This window comes from Erinaceus europaeus, chromosome 9 (genome assembly GCF_950295315.1).
Source record: "Erinaceus europaeus chromosome 9, mEriEur2.1, whole genome shotgun sequence".
NCBI classification, from domain to species: Eukaryota; Metazoa; Chordata; class Mammalia; order Eulipotyphla; family Erinaceidae; genus Erinaceus; species Erinaceus europaeus.
The window spans coordinates 81,736,224-81,754,755 of NC_080170.1; the positions used below are offsets into that span (position 1 = coordinate 81,736,224).

Below are 18,532 nucleotides of genomic sequence, written 5' to 3' on the forward strand. Positions count from 1 at the left end.
TCCTAGTTTTAAAATAAATAAAATATTTGTTAAAATAACTCTGAAATCAACAGAGCAAATCAGCAAAATTTAAGTTAATCTTACCTTCTTTAGATTTCCAAAGTTTTCATAAAGAAATTTACAGAAAACTATTTTACAAAGATGATAATTCCCATTACAATCATTTTTCAGTTCTTCTTGTATCATTAAAATGTTTATATAACATCATTTCCCCAAACTCAAAGCCCAATTTAAAGAAAACATGTTCTTCCTTGAGCCCTCCAACAAACTGTCACTAAAGTACTACCACATCGATGAAATACACACAAAATAGGTTAGCAAGATTTTAATTGTCTTTCATTTTGCAGTTAAGTGCTTTAAATTTTATGCAATGATCTTAAACATCATAGTCAAGGTGTAAGGTTAAATATAAGTAAATCTTAATAATAAAATAGAGACAGAGAGGCAAGCCTTCAAAATACAGTTCTAAGAGAGACAAACAGATGCACTTCAGTAGCTTCAGTTACTATTCAAACACATTGAATCTGTTAATCTCCTTACTTTTTCACTATTTATGACAGCTAAGACAAAAAGAATACCGTCCACGGGAGTCGGGCTGTAGTGCAGCGGGCTAAGCGCAGGTGGCGCAAAGCACAAGGACCGGCATAAGGATCCCGGTTCGAACGCTGGCTCCCCACCTGCAGGGGAGTCGCTTCACAGGCGGTGAAGTAGGTCTGCAGGTGTCTCTCTTTCTCTCCTCCTCTCTGTCTTCCCCTCCCTCTCTCCATTTCTCTCTGTCCTATCCAACAACAACAACAATAATAACTACAACAATAAAAAAAACAACAAGGGCAACAAAAGGGAATAAATAAATAAATAAAAAAAAAGAATACCGTCCACAAGAGAAAAACAGGAGCTTCAGTGGCAAAAGGCAAGATAGTTTGGTCCTTGGGTGGACGTTGTTCAAAGTGTTTGATAGTAGTCAGTCCTATGTGCCAGAATACTTTCTCTCTGTTAAAAAAAAAAAAGAAGAAGAAGAAGAAACAAAACATAGTAGGAAAAAGTTTTGTACTGCTTTCAGCCACAATATATTTCTGTTCCATTTTCCTTCTCCCCCAAGCACTGCTCAGCTCTGGCTTATAGTGTTTTTGGGGATTGAACCTGGCATTTAGGAGCCTCAGGCATGAAAGTCTTTTATATAACCATATGTCATCCTCCACCCTCCCCCTTCACCCCTTTTTTCATCCCCTTTTTCTCCCCTTTTTGTTCCCTTGTTGTTTATCATTATTGTTATTACTGTTGTCATTGCTGTCATTGTTGGAGAGGACAGACAGAAATCGAGGGGGGAGGAGGCAGAAAGGGGGAGAGAAGGATAGACACCTGCAGACCTGCTTTACTGCTTATGAAGCGACTCCCCTGCAGGTGGTGAGCCGGGGCTCGAACCGGGATCCTTACTCCAGTCTTTGCACTTTGCACCATGTACGCTTAAACCTGCTGCACTACTTCCCAGAGCCCACTCCCCCCTTGTTTTTAATGAGGTGTAAGGGAATGAATCCAGGGCCTCATACATGTGTATACCATTGAATCATTCCCAGGACATTTTTTTTATTTTATATCTGGGGGGGGGGGGGTGGCAGGCAGGAGGTATACACCAGATCACTCCTTATCCTGGAGTTTTCTTGGTTCTCTTAGTGTCATCTGTGGCCAGGAGTCTCAGATATAGGAAATCATACATTTTATTTGCTAAGGTATTCCCTGGCCCTACAATGCATTTCATAAAGTCATATAGGGAAGAAAAGTTGTGAGAAGTGAATTCTCTGTTTTCTTCCTAACAGCAGTAGTCCCCAAATGATTTTCATCCACCACTAAAAGCTCCTTTTCATTTATAGGGCAAAAGTCTGATTTACTCATTCATTCATTAATCCAACATATTGATCAGGACACAAAGACGTAAAAAGAGCAAAAGGCATAGGCTATTTCCCAACTTACAAAGAGAGAAGGGGAACGGAAATAAAACAGGAGTGCTTCTGGAATAGCACCTCTGTGTCTGTTGGGGTGTGGAGCTGAGACGTCTAAGAGAAACTGATGTCACCAGTCAGGAAGTCCCATTGATTTCAATATACTCTAGAAGGAACTTATCCTAGGCTGAGGAAAAACTGCAGCTTCTGCTTATTATAATGGGAGGAGGATTCCCTAGTGTACCCTTCAAAAGAAATAAAGAAGTCATAGGAGCACACCTAGTTGAGCGCACTTGTTACAGTGTGTAAGGACACAGGTTCAAGCCTCTGCTTGAACCTAGAGAAGTAACACAAGTAGTACTTCACAAGTAGTAAAGCAGTACTCCAGGTGCCTCTTCTCTCTTCCTCTCTCTCTCTCCCCTTCCCTCTTGATTTCTCCCTGTCTCTATCCAGTAAATAAAAGAGAAGAAGAAAGAAAGAAAGAAAGAGAGAGAGAGAGAGAGAGAGTGAGAGAAAGAAAGGAGGGAAGGAAGGAAGGAAGGAAGGAAGGAAGGAAGGAAGGAAGGAAGGAAGGGAGAAAGAGGGGCTGGGTGGTGGCGCACCAGGTTAAGCGCACACGTTACAATGCGCAAGGACGCAGGTTCGAGCCCCCAGTCCCCACCTGCAGGGGGAAAGCTTCACAAGTGGTGAAGCAGGGCTGCAGGTGTCTCTCTATCTCTCACCCTCTCTATCCCTCCCTTCCCTCTTGATTTCTGACTGTCTATCCAATAAATAAAGATAATAAAAAAAAGAAAGAAAGAAAGAGAGAAAGAAAGAAAGAAAGAAAGATAGATGTTATGCATTTCCATTTCAAGGTTTCAGGATATCTTTGCTTCTCTGGGATCATGATGATAAGACTCAAGAGATAAGAGCTAACACTTATTCTCAAAACCTACAGTGCATTTGGAGCCAGAAGGGAGATATCAAGGAATATAGTGTGTGATCATGACAACGTGAATAACAGAGACTTTCAGCAATGCACTAAGTTTACAAATGTAAAATTCTAAGGTGCTATGGAGAATATGCTTTTTGTATGACATTCACAATGAACTCTTTCAGGAAGGACATTCACAGGAGAGTCTATGAGAGTGTTCTCATAACCACCCATGAGCAGTAATGTGCACAACCTGAGCTTCACCTGGCGGTCATGCTTCTCTTTTTTCCGGTTTCCATACAATCCTCTTTAAAATGAAAGGGAGTCCCAGAGTTCCACATATTCCAGATAAGCCCTTTCACACTGGCCATAATACCTCTATCACTGAGTGAACATGGGACTCCATGTTGCTGACAGTACCCTCACCTTCTGTCTCCCCACAATATTCACAGATATATCATCACCGTCTACCTTGACTTTTTTAAAAAAATTGTTTAATTTATTTTTATTGTTGTTGTTGGATAAGACAGAGAGAAATGGAAATAGGAGGGGAAGACAGGGGGAAAGAAAGACAGACACCTGCAGACCTGTTTCACCGATTGTGAAGCAACTCCCCTGCAGGTGGGGAGACAGGGGCTCAAACCGGGATCCTTACGCTGGTCCTTGTGCTTTGCGCCATATGCACTTAACCCGCTGAGCTACCGCCCAACTCCCCCTACCTTAAGACTTCTATATCTCATGTCTTTCCCTGTTCTTGTTCAGCATCACAAGAAACCCAGGACCCCAGGACCCTTTTCTCCTTGAAATCTTTTCTTCATTTGACTTCCAGGTCATGACATTTTCCTATTTTTCCTTCCTACTATTATCTTTCTCAAGTTTCTCATTAAGTCTCCTACTTACTAGTCCCACTCATTGGCTTTTGATGTTTTCTCTTCATCTCCTTGACCCATAAATGTTGTTTGGTCCCAGGGCTCAATCCCCAGACTTCTATTTTCTCCTTCTATGTCTATTCCCATCATGTCTCAATATTTGAAAGATCAACTATAGGTTAACAACTGCCAGATTTGTGTTTTTAAAGCCTGAACCTTGTCTCTAACCTACAATTTCATGAAATTTACTCAGCACTGTCTCACAAGTATCTGAAATGGACATCTCTAAATTAACATATCCCAAATCAAACTCCAGGATTTCTTGACCAGAATAAAAGGCACCTCATTTTTCCACTTGCTCAGGGTAAAAACTCTAGTTATCACTGATTCCTCAGTTTCCCCTCATACTCACCACTAAACTGTTGAACAAATCCCATCTACTCTACCTTCAGAAATATACACACAGTGGGCCCGGCAGTGGCACATCTGGTTAAGCATACACATTACCATACAGAAGCAAGGATCTGAGCCCTGATTTGCATCTGCAAGGCAGGAGCTTCAGGAGGCGTGAAGCAGATCTGCAGGTATCTATCTTTCTCTCTCCCTCTCTACCTCCTTTTCCCTTCTCAATTTCTCTTTGTCTTATCAAATAAAAATAAAAAATAAAATAAATGACTGCAAGGAGAAGACTCATAGTGCAGGCACCAACCTTCACTGACAACCCTGGTGGCGAAATAGTTAAAAATATATATATATGAGCATATCAGATGTCAGGCTCAGGGGAAAAAGAAAAAAAAAAACTAGTATAGTCATGAGCTCTTTGGAATATAACTAAAATAAGACTACTATCTACAAAAATTAGACCTCCAAATCTTCATTTGCACTATTCCAGCCTTTAGGTTCATGATTAGTCAACAATTTGTTTGGCTTTATATGTTAACTCTTCCTTCAGCCACCAGTATCCTGCTCATTACTATATCCCTAGTATCTAAAGAGTAGCTGACACAGAGTCGCAACCCAGTAATTGATAAATTGATGAAATTTTGAATAAATCAAAGTGAGAGTGTAATAAAAAATTCCGTAATATAGCTCAAAAGTACCAAAGAATGAGACCTGAGGCCACATGGAGGGCAAGGAGTTAGTTTTTTTTTACATTAAGGGGTTACAGGCCGATTCCTAGCAGACCTGCACATGTGTGTCCCGCTGCATGAAGCTTTTTTTTTTTTCCTTTTTGTTGCCCTTGTTGTTTAACATTGTTGTGGTTATTAATGTCGTTGTTGTTGGATAGGACAGAGAGAGAAATGGAGAGATGAGGGGAAGACAGAGGAGGAGAGAAAGACAGACACGTGCAGACCTGCTTCACCACTTGTGAAGCAACTCCCCTGCAGGTGGGAAGCCTGGGGATCCTGACGCAGGTCCTGGCGATTTGCGCCACGTGTGTTTAACCCGCTGCGCCACCGCCCGACTCCCCGCATGCAGCTTTTATCAGTTTCAAACTGGGCGTGGCACAAGCTGATTGGTTAGAAACAACTTCTGTCAAGGTACTGACAATAAAGGTGAGAGTAGGCTGGCTACCATCAGAGGCAGCCACTCAGCTGCTGGAATGCAGAAGTGGGCATCCAACAGGAGCCTATGGATTTTTCATTTCAAGAGCAGGAGAGCTAAGAAGGGCTTAAGTTTTGAACCAAATATTCAAGGATGAGGAGAAACACACAAGGTAGCCCAAGGAAAGAAAGACATTTCAAGCCTAAGCAGAGATTCTACAAAGGTTTGGCAGAATGAAAACATAAACACAACCTAGAAACCACAAAAGTCAGTAAGCTCAGAGCAACGAGTATTGGCTGGATGTTAGAAGAAAAAGATTTTTGAGGCTGGGAAAATATGCTGATGCCAAATTTCAATGTGTTTTATACCAACAAGCTCATGAAAGGAGTTTTTTTGTTGTTGTTGTTGTTTTTTAAAGTGACATACTGGGACATTTTAGGTATTCCCAGGAGCTTTTTTCTTTTTCAAATAAGGTCAATGAATTCAGAATAGTATGGCCATAGACTCTCCAGAACCTTTTTTAGGTGTTGAAATTTAGAGGGATGTGAGGGAGACAGCATAAAGGTTATGCAAAGACTCTCATGCCTGAGGCTCTAAAATCCTAGACTTAATCCCCAGCACTACAATAAACAAGAGCTGGGAATGCTCTGGTAAAAGAAGGAGGAGGGGGCCAGGAGGTGGCACACCTGGCTGAGTGCATGCTACAATGTTCAGGATCCAGGTTCAAAACCCTGATCCCCACCTGTAGGGAGAAAGCTTCATAAGTGGTGAAGCAGGGCTGCAGGTGTCTCTCTCTTCCTCTCTCCCTCTCTATCTCCCCTTCCCTCTAGATTTCTCTCTGTCTTTATCCAATAAATAAAATAAAGTTGTTAAAAATAAATAAATAAAAAGAAGGAGAAGGGAGTCAGGCAGTAGTGCAGCGGGTTAAGCGCACATGGAGCAAAGCACAAGGACCAGCTTAAAGATCCCAGTTCAAGCCCCCACCCCCCACACACATGCAGGGGGGTCTCTTCACAAGCAGTGAAGTAGGTCTGCAGGTGTCTATCTTTCTCTCCTCCGTCTTTCCTTCCTCTCTCAATTTCTTTGTCCTATCCAACAACAATCACAACAACAACAATAAAACAAGGGCGACAAAAGGGAAAAAATAGACTCCAGGAGCAGTGGATCCATGGTGCAGGCACCAAGCCCCATGGAGGCAAAAGAAGAAGAAGGAGAAGGAGGAGGAGGAGGAGGAGACGAAAATGAAGAAGTAGAAGAGGAAGAAGAGGAAGAAGGAGAAGAAAGGGGGGAAAAGGAGGAAGAGGAAGAGAAAAATGAGGTCAAAGAGGAGGAGGAGGATGGAAGAAAGGAAAAGAAATTCATATAACAGATTTTCTTGACATCAGTTCATTAATCATTTACCATAACATTTCAGGAGAGACTCTTTGACTCCACTCTAAAACTCTAAGAACGGGGGGTTGGCCGTAGTGCAGCGGGTTACGTGCACGTAGCACAAGGCGCAGGACTGGCTTAGGGACCCGGGTTCGAGCCCCCTGCTCCCCACCTTCTGAGGAGTCGCTTCACAGGAGGTGAAGCAGGTCTGCAGGTGTCTATCTTTCTCTCCCCCTCTCTGTCTTCCCCTCCTCTCTCGATTTCTCTCTGTGCTATCCAACAATGAACGACATCAACAACAATAATAACCACAACAAGGCTACAACAACAAGGGCAACAAAAAAAGGGGGAAGGGGAATGGCAACCAGGAGCAGTGGATTCATGGTGCAGGCACTGAGCCCCAGCAATAACCCTGGAGGCAAAAATAAAAAATAAAATAAAAATAAAACTCTAAGACCTATAATCACCTCTGAATATACGGGAAAGACTGAATAGCTTAGAGAGTAAGTACCTCTTTTTTTTTTTTACTTCTCTCAAATGAAAAGGAAAACTCAAAACCCAGCATTTCAATCTCTGAGTCTTATCAATTAGACTTGTCTTATTGGATTTGGAGAAGGAATAAAACACTTGAACTTCAGATCAATAACAAATAATTTTGAGGCATACAACGGCAGTATTTGAACCTGTGATTCAAATTTAACTGGGTCTCTTGTATGTTGGTTTATTAAATCTGCCTTATCTTCATGTGTGAGCTCAGTATCTGTATTTTCCATGCTATACAAGGGCAGAAGCCCTATTTTAGAGTTGAGAGAGTCAATAATAACCTGCAGTTTCTATTAAAACACAATTTGTGGGGGCTGGACGATGGCCAACCACGTTAAGCGCACATAGTGTGGATCACAGGAACCGGAGCAAGGATACCGATTTGAGTCCCCAGCTCCTCATCTGCAAGGGGCGGGGGAGGCGCTTCACAAGCAGTGAAGCAGGTCTGCAGGTGTCTTTCTCTCCCCCTCTGTCTTCCCCTCCTCTCTCAATTTCTCTTTGTCCTATCCAATAACAATAACAGCAACAAAAAAAAAAAGGAAAAAAATGGCTTCCATGAGCAGTGGATTTTTAGTGCAAGCACGAGACTCAGAGATAACACCGAAGGAAAAAACAAACAAACAAACAAAACCCCACAAATTGCTCTAGTCCCCACTCCCCACCTACAGGGGGAAGCAGGTCTGCAAATGTCTTTCTCTTTCCTTCTCTTTCTATTTATTTTTCTATCAATTTCTCTCTGTCCTATCAAAAAAAAAAATGTCCACAGGAGCAATGGACATAATGTAGGCACTGAGCCCCACGGATTACCCTGGAGGCTAAATAAATAAATAAGATCTTTGGTTCATGCTTCCAGGGAGAAAAAGAATATGGAACTTTCCAGTGGATGGGATGGGATATGGGACTCTGGTGGTGAGAATTATATGGAATTATACCCCTCTGATCCCACAATCCTGTCGATCATTATTAAATTACTAATAAAAATAAAATTTGATATAAAGTGGATAAAAAACAAAACTAAAAAGAAAGTTGTTACTCTGAGGACACTGCTTAGAAAGTCACTATCAATCTACTGCTACCCTAGGTAAGGATACTAGGTAAGGAAGCTCTCTGCATGTTCCTGCTGTACCCAACTTCTCTCCATCACACCCCCCTCACTGTGTAATGCTCATTTGTTTGATCTGTATTTCTCCACTAATGTGCCTGCTCCATGAGAGCAAGAGCCCCATCTTGATTATTGTCATGGTGCAGTGTCCGTGTTTGGTGCTGACTACACATACTAGTAATTGTTGAGTTAACAAATGAGTTACCGTATATGGCTTCCCAAAGACACTAGGAGAACAAAGGGCCTCCAAAGACTGACAATTCCTCTGGATGTCATGATGTGCACTTAAAGTCCCAGCTACTCTGGAGACTAAATTTGGAGAATCACTTGAGCCCAGGAGTTTCTGGGCATAGCTGTGCTATACCAATCTGGTGTTCACACTGAGTTTGACATCAGTGTGGTGCCTTCCCAGGAGCTGGGGATCACCAGGTTGCCTAAGGAAAAGTGAACAGAGGTCAGAAACAGAGGCCAGGTCATAAATAGAATCAAAATTCTATATCCTCTTTCTTCTAATAAGCACAGAAAGTGGAAGCATTTTAGTTTCTTACAACATGCACAGCCCCTTCCTCTCCCCCTTCTCTCTACCCACCTCCAACCCCACCCCAGAAATACAATATCCTTCTATAACCTACTCCAATTTTGAATAACTTTTAAATGATATTTTGAAATCTTCATGCTGTAATTTGTAACTACTTTTTATTATCTTCTCTATGAATCTCATCAACAATAAGTCAGCATATACTTATAGAGTTCCTTTAAGTATTTGAAGCCAAAATAAAAGCATCTCATTCTCTTCTTAAGATAAAACTATAAGTATTTTATCTTTTTATATATGTTCATCTTCTCTAATTCCTACCTAATTTTTCACATTAGATTTTTTTCATTAGCTAAAAAACATTATGATAAACTCACAAGAAGGAAAAATGTTACTATTTCTTCTTGCAACAATTTCTGTGTATTTTATAACAGGTACATAAATAAAATAACCAACTGGGTTTTTTTTTTAGCTTTCTTTAGTTTCTGCCTTTTTATATGCAATCATGCCTTGTCAGCTTATTTAAACAGATTTAAGACAAATACTTCTGGACTGGGGAAACAGCATAATGGTTATGCAAATAATTTTCATGCCTATGGCTCTGAGCTCCCAGATTCAATCCTCAAAACCACCTTAAGCCAGAGCCGAGTGGTGCTCTGGTATCTTTCCCTCTGTAGCTCCCATTAAAATAAAATAAGTGGGGTCTGGCCGTAGTGCAACGGGTTAAGTGCACGTGGTGCAAAGCGCAAGGGCCAGCGTAAAGGATCCCTGTTTGAGCCCCCAGCTCCCCACCTGCAGGGGGTTCGCTTCAAAAGTGGTGACGCAGGTCTGCAGGTGTCTATCTTTCTCCCCCCCCCCCGTCTTCCCCTCCTCTCTCCATTTCTCTCTGTCCTATCCTATCCAACAACAACGATAGCAGTAACAATAATAGTAATAACCACAACTATGATAAACAACAAGGGCAACAAAAGAGAAAAAAATAGCCTCCAGGAGCAGTGGATTTGTAGTACAGGCACAGAGTCCCAGTGATAACCCTGGAGGGAAAATTAATAAATAAATAAATAAATTTAAATTTAAAATAAAATAAGTAAAATATTAATATATATTTTAAAAGAAAATAACAGGATCACTAGTAATGACAATAATGTCTAATATTTATTAGTAGTATATTATGTCTCAGGAACTATGAAATCATCTGCATAATAATGCCATGAGAAAAATACTATTTTATCAGTCCTCAGTCTTTTCTGCTCTAATAGCTGAATGGTTGATCCACTGAACTTCTCATGCTCACATCATGAAAAACCTGCAAGGCACTAAATGAGAAAAAACACTTTCTGTTCTTACCTAACCCACCCATGCATGTTGCAGTCACTTTCTCCTTCCATGCCTCTGTCCCTCCCCCTTGTCCCTCTTTGTCTCTCTCATTCTCTTTCCTTTCTCTTCATTTTTCTTGCAGTAGGGTGGGTTTGAGTCATCACACCCTGTAACAACACAAGAGTAGTAAATTGATATTAAAGTTAACTTCACTTCTCTAGTGTGTCACTCACTGGGCCTTGTTGTCTACAAATTTTCAGGTTCTCTATATTTTATTTTACATTTCTAAAGTATACTTTCAAATAAATGAAGATATATCATATGATCATAGGTCAAGACTTAATGCATGATGACAGTGCTATCCTTAGTCAAATCTTTTAATTCTGGTTTTCCTTACTTAGGATGGGGATAGCAATAACAATCACTTTGCAGGATTAGAGCAAGGGTGTAAAATAACATTTGTAAAGTGTCTGGCACATGAGAAGCTGCTAAATGGCAGCTATGACTCAGCCTGTTTCATCATAAAGTTGGTGTCCATAGTAAGAGGAACAGATGCCTCAGCTTCATGAAGATTAATAGCCACAATGAAAGCTGTGTGACCCTGTGTGAAAGCCAGACCTGTACCCTGTAGTGTGTGTGTGTCCCCAAATCCAAAGATGAGAGAGAGAGAGAGAGAGAGAGAGAGAGAGAGAGAGAGAGAGAGAGGAGTTTTTAATCTTCTGTCTGACAGTATCTGATACATTTTGGCATTCAGAAATTTTAATGAGGGCCTGGGAGACAGAATAATGTAAAAGACTAATGCCTGAGGCTCAGAGATCCCTGACTTGATCTCTCTCTCTCTCTCTCTCTCTCTCTTTCTCCTTTTTCCACCAGGGCTTGGTGCCAGCACTAAGAATCCACTGCTCCCAGGGGCCATTTTTTTCCTTTTTTTTTTTCTTTCTAATTATTTTTATTAGATAGGACAGAGAAAATTTGAGAGAGGGTGGGAAGATAGATACCTGAAGACCTGCCACTTGTGAAGCAGACCCTCTACAGGTGGGAGCAGGCGCAATCCTTACACTTCATAATATGTGCACTTAACCTGGCACCACCTTCCCCCTCCCCTCCCCGACCCGTTTTATCTGCAGCACTATGACAAACCATAGTTAAGCAGTGTTCTGGTTGGAAAAGAAATAAATGAAAAGAAAATGTAATGAGTGATAACTTCTTTGATAAATATCATGCTTCCACTCTCCCTTTGAATTTTCCACTTACTTGGGTACTTGTGGATGATTCTGAAGGGCTGGTTGTTGACATCAGTCTCTTGTATGTGGCAGACATATTTCTCATTTAACTTGACAGGGTATTTCAGAACAGAGAACACCCTGTAGAAGCCATTCATCTGCTCCTCCAGAACCTCCACGGTACTGTGGTTGCTCAAATTTCTCTCTGCCCGGTCCAGCCAGGTCACATTGGGCTGGAGGTACCAGCCTTTCGAGATGCACGTCACCACATCCATATCATCAATCCTATCAAACTGCACCTGTGGCGTTTCAAAGTCTGTGTGGAAAATTAATTAAATTAAATAAATAGTTTCTTTTTAACTAGAGCCCTAGGTGACTCAGACACATCTTGAAGGTCACAGTAGGTAAAATTTCCAAGGTGCAGTATGAGAACATCTGACATATATATGCTCCTGCTTCCCAGTGATAGGACCCCCTGCTATCTTTAGTATGGAAATCTTTTCCTCTTTGGGAGATTCATTTTAAACTCTCCCCTAACCTAAGATCTACAGGGATTTTCACCACCACCACTACCACCCCATCTCCATACTCTCAGCATGGAGAAATTTCTGCCACATCTTCCTCTATCCCATGAGAGTACTTGTGGGTAAAGGACCACTCTTTATGAAATCATAAGAAGAATAAGAATCTCTGGGGTATACAGACAGTCACTGACCCAGTGACAGCCCTAAGTTTTATGTGTGAGGAAATGAAGCCTAGACAACCTAAATAAATTGTCCAGAAATATTCAGAGTTATAATACAGACCTTCTAGGGGATGATCTCACTCAGGCAGAAGTTGAAAAACAAGATCAGAAGAGAAAACACAAGTATAACCTGAACTGAAATTGGTGTATTGCACCAAAGTAAAAAACTCTGGGGTGGGTGGGGTGGGGGGAAGAGTACAGTTCCAAAGAGGATGACAGGACCTAGTGGGGGTTGTATTGTTATATGGAAAACTGGGAAATATTATGCATGTACAAACTATTTACTGTCAAATGTAAAACATTAATTCCCCAATAAAGAAATTTAAAAAATAAAAAAGAAATAAAAAAAAAGAATACAGACCTTCTGGTTTCCAGTGCAGGGCTCTTCCTACTATACAATACATCATAATTCAGAGATTTCATGCAAGAGTACAACATTATATAGCATCTTAATTTTTCAATAATAGATTTGTCTGGTGGGTTTGATATATATATATTTTTCTCCATGGTTATTGCTGGGACTCAGTGCCTGCACCAGGAATCCACTACACCTAGAGGCCATGTTTTTCCCATTGTTGTTGCTATTATTGCTGCTGCTGCTGCTGTTGTTATTAGATAGGACTGAGAGAAATGGAGAGAGGAGGGGAAGACTGAAAGGGGGAGAGAAAGACAGACACCTGCAGACCTGATTCGCCACCTGTGAAGTGGCATCCCCCCCCCCGGAGGTGGGGAGCTGGGGGCTGGATCCGGGATCCTTGTGCCACGGGTCCTTGTGCTTTGCACCATGCACACTTAACCCCATGAGCTACCGCTTGACCCTCTTTAAGGTAATTTTTATTTGATTATTTATTTTCCACTTTATTGGGTGGAGGGTTAGTGGTTTACAGCATAGTTGTTGACACATAGGTGCAACTCTCACTCAGAGCAATATTTATAACTAAGGCGAATTGACAATAAAAATATCTGACTCTCGTGATGAAAATCTACACGAATTTGAGTAGAAAAGAAAAAGTGAAAACAGAAGAGATACACTACAATTTATCCTCATAAAGAGATAGAGCTTGTAACCAAGTACACCCAGTAAATTCTCTTACCTTCTACTACTAGCTTAATTGTACATTTTCCTCTTCCAATCGGTGTGACAGCTGAGCATTTATAGATTGCTTCATCAATGAAGTCCACATTTCTTAGGAAAAGCGATAGTGTCCCCTCAGGTATTTCAGCATGATCCACAGAAACTCTTCCCTCATACAAAGGATTTTGATCCTCTAGTTGCTCTGTGTTATTGTGAAACTTGTAAACTAACTTTGAGAAAACTTCAAAAAAGTCATAGTGTTTGAAAAAGAGGTAATATTCTTTGTCATCCTTTACCTCATATTCCTCTGTGATATCTTCTCTTTCCCAAGAAAACTCAAGATTTTCTGTTCCCTCCACAAAGGAGAAATGACAAGCTAGGGTAACATCAGTGTAAGGGCAGGCTCGTAACTCTTCTATAGACACTGAGAAAAAAGAAAGGAAAAAAGAAAAAAAAAGAAAAGAAAGAAAAATAAAAGCAAAGAAAGGAAGGAGAAAAGAAAAGAAGAGAAAAGACAAGAAAAGAAAGGAGTAGTTAATATAGTAGTCATAGTCTACACCATACCATCCTGAACACACCCAATTTCATTTCTTGGAAGCTAAAATAGTCATAATGACTAGAAAATTCCATATCAGGTAGGATGAAAGAAATAACTCGTTATTTCAAGAAGAAAGGGATTAAGTACAGGAAATTAGAATGTTTTAAAAATAATTAGGAGGCTGGAAGAAGGCATTCAAAGAAGGGCCAAATGAAGGTGAGACTTGCAGTGTGTGTTCTGCACTTCACTACATCTACATATGCTAGGCTCACTCAGGGAGCACTGCAAAGCTGCTCAAGTAGTGGAGACACACTTTGTCATGTCAGGAAACTGATAAGTCAGAAAGTGATCAGAGGCAGGGTGGTGGTACAACTGGTAGAGCATACATGTTATAATGTGCAAGGACCTGGGTTCAAGCCCCCAGTCCCTACCTGCAGGGGGGAAGCTTCACAAGTAGTGAAGCAATGCTACAGGTGTCTCTCTTGCTCTCTCCCTGCCCCCTTCCTTATTGGTTTCTCTCTGTTTCTACCCAGTGAATAAATAACAAAAAAGTGGTCATTAAAGTTAATAAATTCAGAGCCAAACTACACCTTGCTAGAGTCACACTAATTTAAAAAAGGATCTATCATACAGGATCACCTTTCTCCCTTCTTAAATCAGTTGTAGGGTGGGGGAGGTAGCATAATGGTTATACAAAGAGACTCTCATGTCTGAGGCTCCAAGGTCCTAGGTTCAATCCCCTGCAATAACATAAGCCAAAGCTGAGCAGTGCTCTGGAAGTTTAAAAAAAAAAACTATAAATGTAACCACGAGTAAGTGTGTATGGTTGAAAAAACCCAAACCAAAAAGGAATCTGGGAATATAGGTTTTTCCCACTAGTATTAATACATAGGAAAGTCAGAAACAGATTTTCAGACAGTCTATTTATAAATACCTACTGATCTGGACAGAGAATAAGGGCTGTGGGAAATACAATCATACACAAGTGTTACTCATAGAATCATATGGGGTAGAATACTACTATGTCAGAAGAAAATTTAATGTAATCTGATTCTATGTGTTCAAGCTATTTTCCTCCCCAACCATTGACAAGTAGATAGATGAAGACCAAATCAGTGAGACCTTCACTCCCTTGCCAGCTTAATCAGGACATTCTTTCTCTAATTTACTTTGTAAATTGGGCTTCCAAGTCAGAATTCCTCGATACAAGTATCTGCTACTAAAAGGCAAGACTGGAACTCTGGAAAACTCTTTAGGGTCACAAAACTAAGGTACTACTCTCACAATTTAAAAAGAACCTTTATCGGGGGTCGGCGATAGAGCAGCGAATGATTAAGCTTACGTGGTGCGAAGCGCAAGTCCCAGCTAAGGATTCCGGTTTGAGCTCCCATTTGAGCCCCGGGCTCCCCACCTGCAGGGGAGTCACTTCATAGGCGGTGAAGTAGGTCTGCAGATGTCTATCTTTCTCTCCCTCTCTGTCTTTCACTGCTTTTTTCATTTCTCTCTGTCCTATCTAACAAGAATAACATCAACAACAATAATAATTACAACAACAATAGAAAACAAGGGCAACAAAAAGAGAAAAATAAATATAAATAAACATAAATTGTTTTTTAAAAATTATAAAAAAGAACTTTTATCGTATCTTATGATGGAAAAGATGACAATTTATGGAGAATCAAGTGTACTGACACCTGACTTGCAGAGATGTGAAATTATACCTCTGTAACAACAGTACTATAAACCAGTGTTTTCTCAATAACGTCACAATCAATCCCCAAATTTTCATCTGCAATATTCCAGCCTTTAGGTTCATGATTAGTTAGCAATTTGTTCTGCTTTATATCTTAACTCTTTTTCAGCCACCAGGTTCCAGAAGCTACAATGATGCCAATGGACTTCCCTGGACAGATGACCTCACCAATGTGTCCTGGAGCCCTGCTTCCCCAGATCCCTGTCCCACTAGGGAAAGAGTGAGATAGTCTAGGAGTATGGATCAACCTGTCAACGCCCATGTTCAGCCGGGAAGCAACTACAGGAGCCAGACCTTCCACTTTCTGTACCCCATAATGACCCTGGGTCCATACTCCCAGAGGGATAAAGAATAGTAAAGTTTTCAAGGGACAAAATGGGATATGGAGTTCCAGTGGTGGGATTTGTGTAGAATTGTACCTCTTTTATCCTATGGTCTTGTCGGTGTTTTCATTTTATAAATAAAAATTTATATATATATATATTTATTTATATATATAAATATATATATAAATATATATAAATATATATATATATATATATATAGTTATATATATATAAATATATATAAATAAATATATATATATCACCTTAAGGGTCTTAGTAACTAAATTTTTGAACCTAAAAGGCCAGTTAAGTTCCTGACTAGAACAAAACAGAGTAACAAAACTTGGACATTATGAAGATGGGGACTCCAATAAGATGGCTTTTTTTTTTCCATCCTATAGTCATCATACTGCTAATAAGCATTAAAAAGCAGAGCCTGGTAAGTATGAGATTAAGGACACTGATGATGTATTTTTTCTGGAAAATCCTAATATATCACGTAGCACTTACCACATGTTTGCAGTATGCTAACACAGTGTAAAAGTATTTCCTGAACTAACTTATCTAATGTGTATATTTACACTGAAGAAAGCACCGTTATTGTTCCTAATTTCTTACTGAGAAAACCATGGCACACAAAGATGAATTAAGTTGCCCAGTGACACACAGCTGATGAGTAAGTAGAAGGGTTGTAATTCAAACCCCAGGGTGTGGCTCCTGAGCCCTCTATCTAAAATGTGGTTTTTCTCCTAATAATAGGCACTCTTTTCAAATCAGATGAATGAAGCAGTGACACATTAATGAAACCTTAATGAATATAAAGAGAGACAGATGGGAAGGAAAGGGGTCAGGGAGAAAGAACTTGCATAACCTTTAGGATAGATTTGGACTGGGGAGATATCATAATGGTTTTCCAAAAAGACTGGTTTCTGAGGCTTTGTTATCCTCGGTTCATTCTTAAGCACCAGCATAAACCAGAATTGAGCAATACTATGGGAAGGAAGAAAGGAAAGAAGGAAGGAAGGGAGGGAGGGAAGAAAGAGGAAAAAGGAAGGAAGAAAGATTTATATATAAAAATAATTGCTTCCTTGCTTCCTTGCTCACAGTGTTATTTGTCTGATATTATAATCAAGAAGCAACAGCATGTCATAGTCATTAAAAAACAAACAAACAAACAAAAAAATCTCTGGGCCTAGTGGTGGTGCATCCAGCTGAGTGCACAGACCCAGGTTGAAGCTCTAACCCCAAATCATGAATGCAGGTCTGCAAGTGTCTTTCTCTTCTCTCTCCTCTATCTCACCCTCCTTTCTGTTTCTCTCTGTCCTATGAAATAAAAATAGGGGAGAAAGAAAAGAAAGGAAGAAAAGAAAAGAAAAGAAAAGAGAGAGTGAGGGAGAGAAAGAGAAAAAGAAAAACTGGCCACCAGGAATAATAATCCTGGTGGCAAAAAAAAAAAAAAAAAAAAAACTTTCCTGAATATTTGTAAACCCAACATCTAGTCCCCCCCCACACACTAGTCATTTAGTCTAAACCACAGTTTCCTTATGCATAAATAGGATAATAGCACCTGTCTATACTTGTTATGAAATAAATACCTTGGGACCTTTGGAACTGTTTTTATGTGACATGCATCAGTTATTTTCCAGAGGGACAGAGAAGTGGACCAGATGGGTTGATATCATTGTAAGCTGCATCTCTTCTCAATCTCCCTCATGAAAATATGTGTTTTATTCATGAGGGATTCTTGATTCTAGCTTCTCAGGTTATACCCAGGAGGTCTTGCTACAGCTGTACCCCTTTCTGGCCTCAAGGGAAAAGGGCTCAGACTTAGGAATTCAAAGGCTCTAGCCAGTGAATCATGAAACATCATCTATTGATGATGTAATTGCTAATGTAAAGGTCAATTTCTGACTGATGTCTGCAGATGGTGTTGCTTGAGTCTGAATAGCTCCTTTGTCTATTCATTCTGGATTTTTTTTCAGACCACTGTGTCTTTGACTTCACAGGGTCTAAGATGCTAAATCCAAAGTTCAGCAAAAAGCTAGTAATGTAGGGAAACACTTTGAAAACCAAAGAATAGATAGTATATCTAAAAACCCATGAGAATATCTAGCACATGGAACAGGCAAGATTGCTCACCTGAAAGGGCAGCTGAGCAGCTTTGCCATGTACATGAAGTAGGTTTGAGCTTCTGGTACAACACATGGGAATACTATAGCACCATGTAAAGCTTTGGTGCTGTGATATCTCTTGCACTCTGTTTGTCTTTTTGTCTGTCTGTCTGTCTGTCTTTCTATCAAGGAGTCCAGAGCAGTTAAGTCTCTGTGGTAACAAAAAAAAAGGAAAGGAAAGAAAGAAAGAAAAAGAGAAATACCTAGTACATGTCAATAGTATTAGGTTGTTCATACTGCTACAAAATAAATATATTATTAGACTCAAACACCTGTTTTCCTTCTCACCTACATACATATGTATTCCTTTATTTAGTTGGGTTAGCTTTATTAGTAGATTTGTACTGAACTTGGGGGTTTGAGGATGCTGCCACTTTAACACAGTGTCAGAACTACTGTAGAGAGCGGAAAAATAGCCTATGCCAGAAGACTAGAAGATGTTTTATTGGGGCTGGAAGATAACTCACCACATGGAGGCACCATGATACCAGGGGAAGCTCTGGTGTTGTGTATTTGTCCCTGCTCTGGTGTTGTGTATTTGTCTCTCTCTCTCTCTCTCTGTCTCTCTC

At 40.3% G+C, this 18,532-nt stretch overlaps 1 protein-coding gene across 1 annotated transcript in view; it reads right to left on the reverse strand.

The window, feature by feature from the left end:
- The window catches only part of LOC132540312 (uncharacterized), a 29,220-nt gene that overhangs the window by 8,902 nt on the left and 1,786 nt on the right, over positions 1-18,532 (reverse strand). Inside the window, exons 2-4 of the mRNA XM_060197110.1 lie at positions 13,195-13,599; positions 11,387-11,671; positions 8,486-8,589 (exon numbers count right to left, since the gene is read on the reverse strand). Of these exons, the coding sequence (XP_060053093.1) occupies positions 8,486-8,589; positions 11,387-11,671; positions 13,195-13,599 (794 nt within the window). The remainder of the gene's footprint in view (positions 1-8,485; positions 8,590-11,386; positions 11,672-13,194; positions 13,600-18,532) is intronic.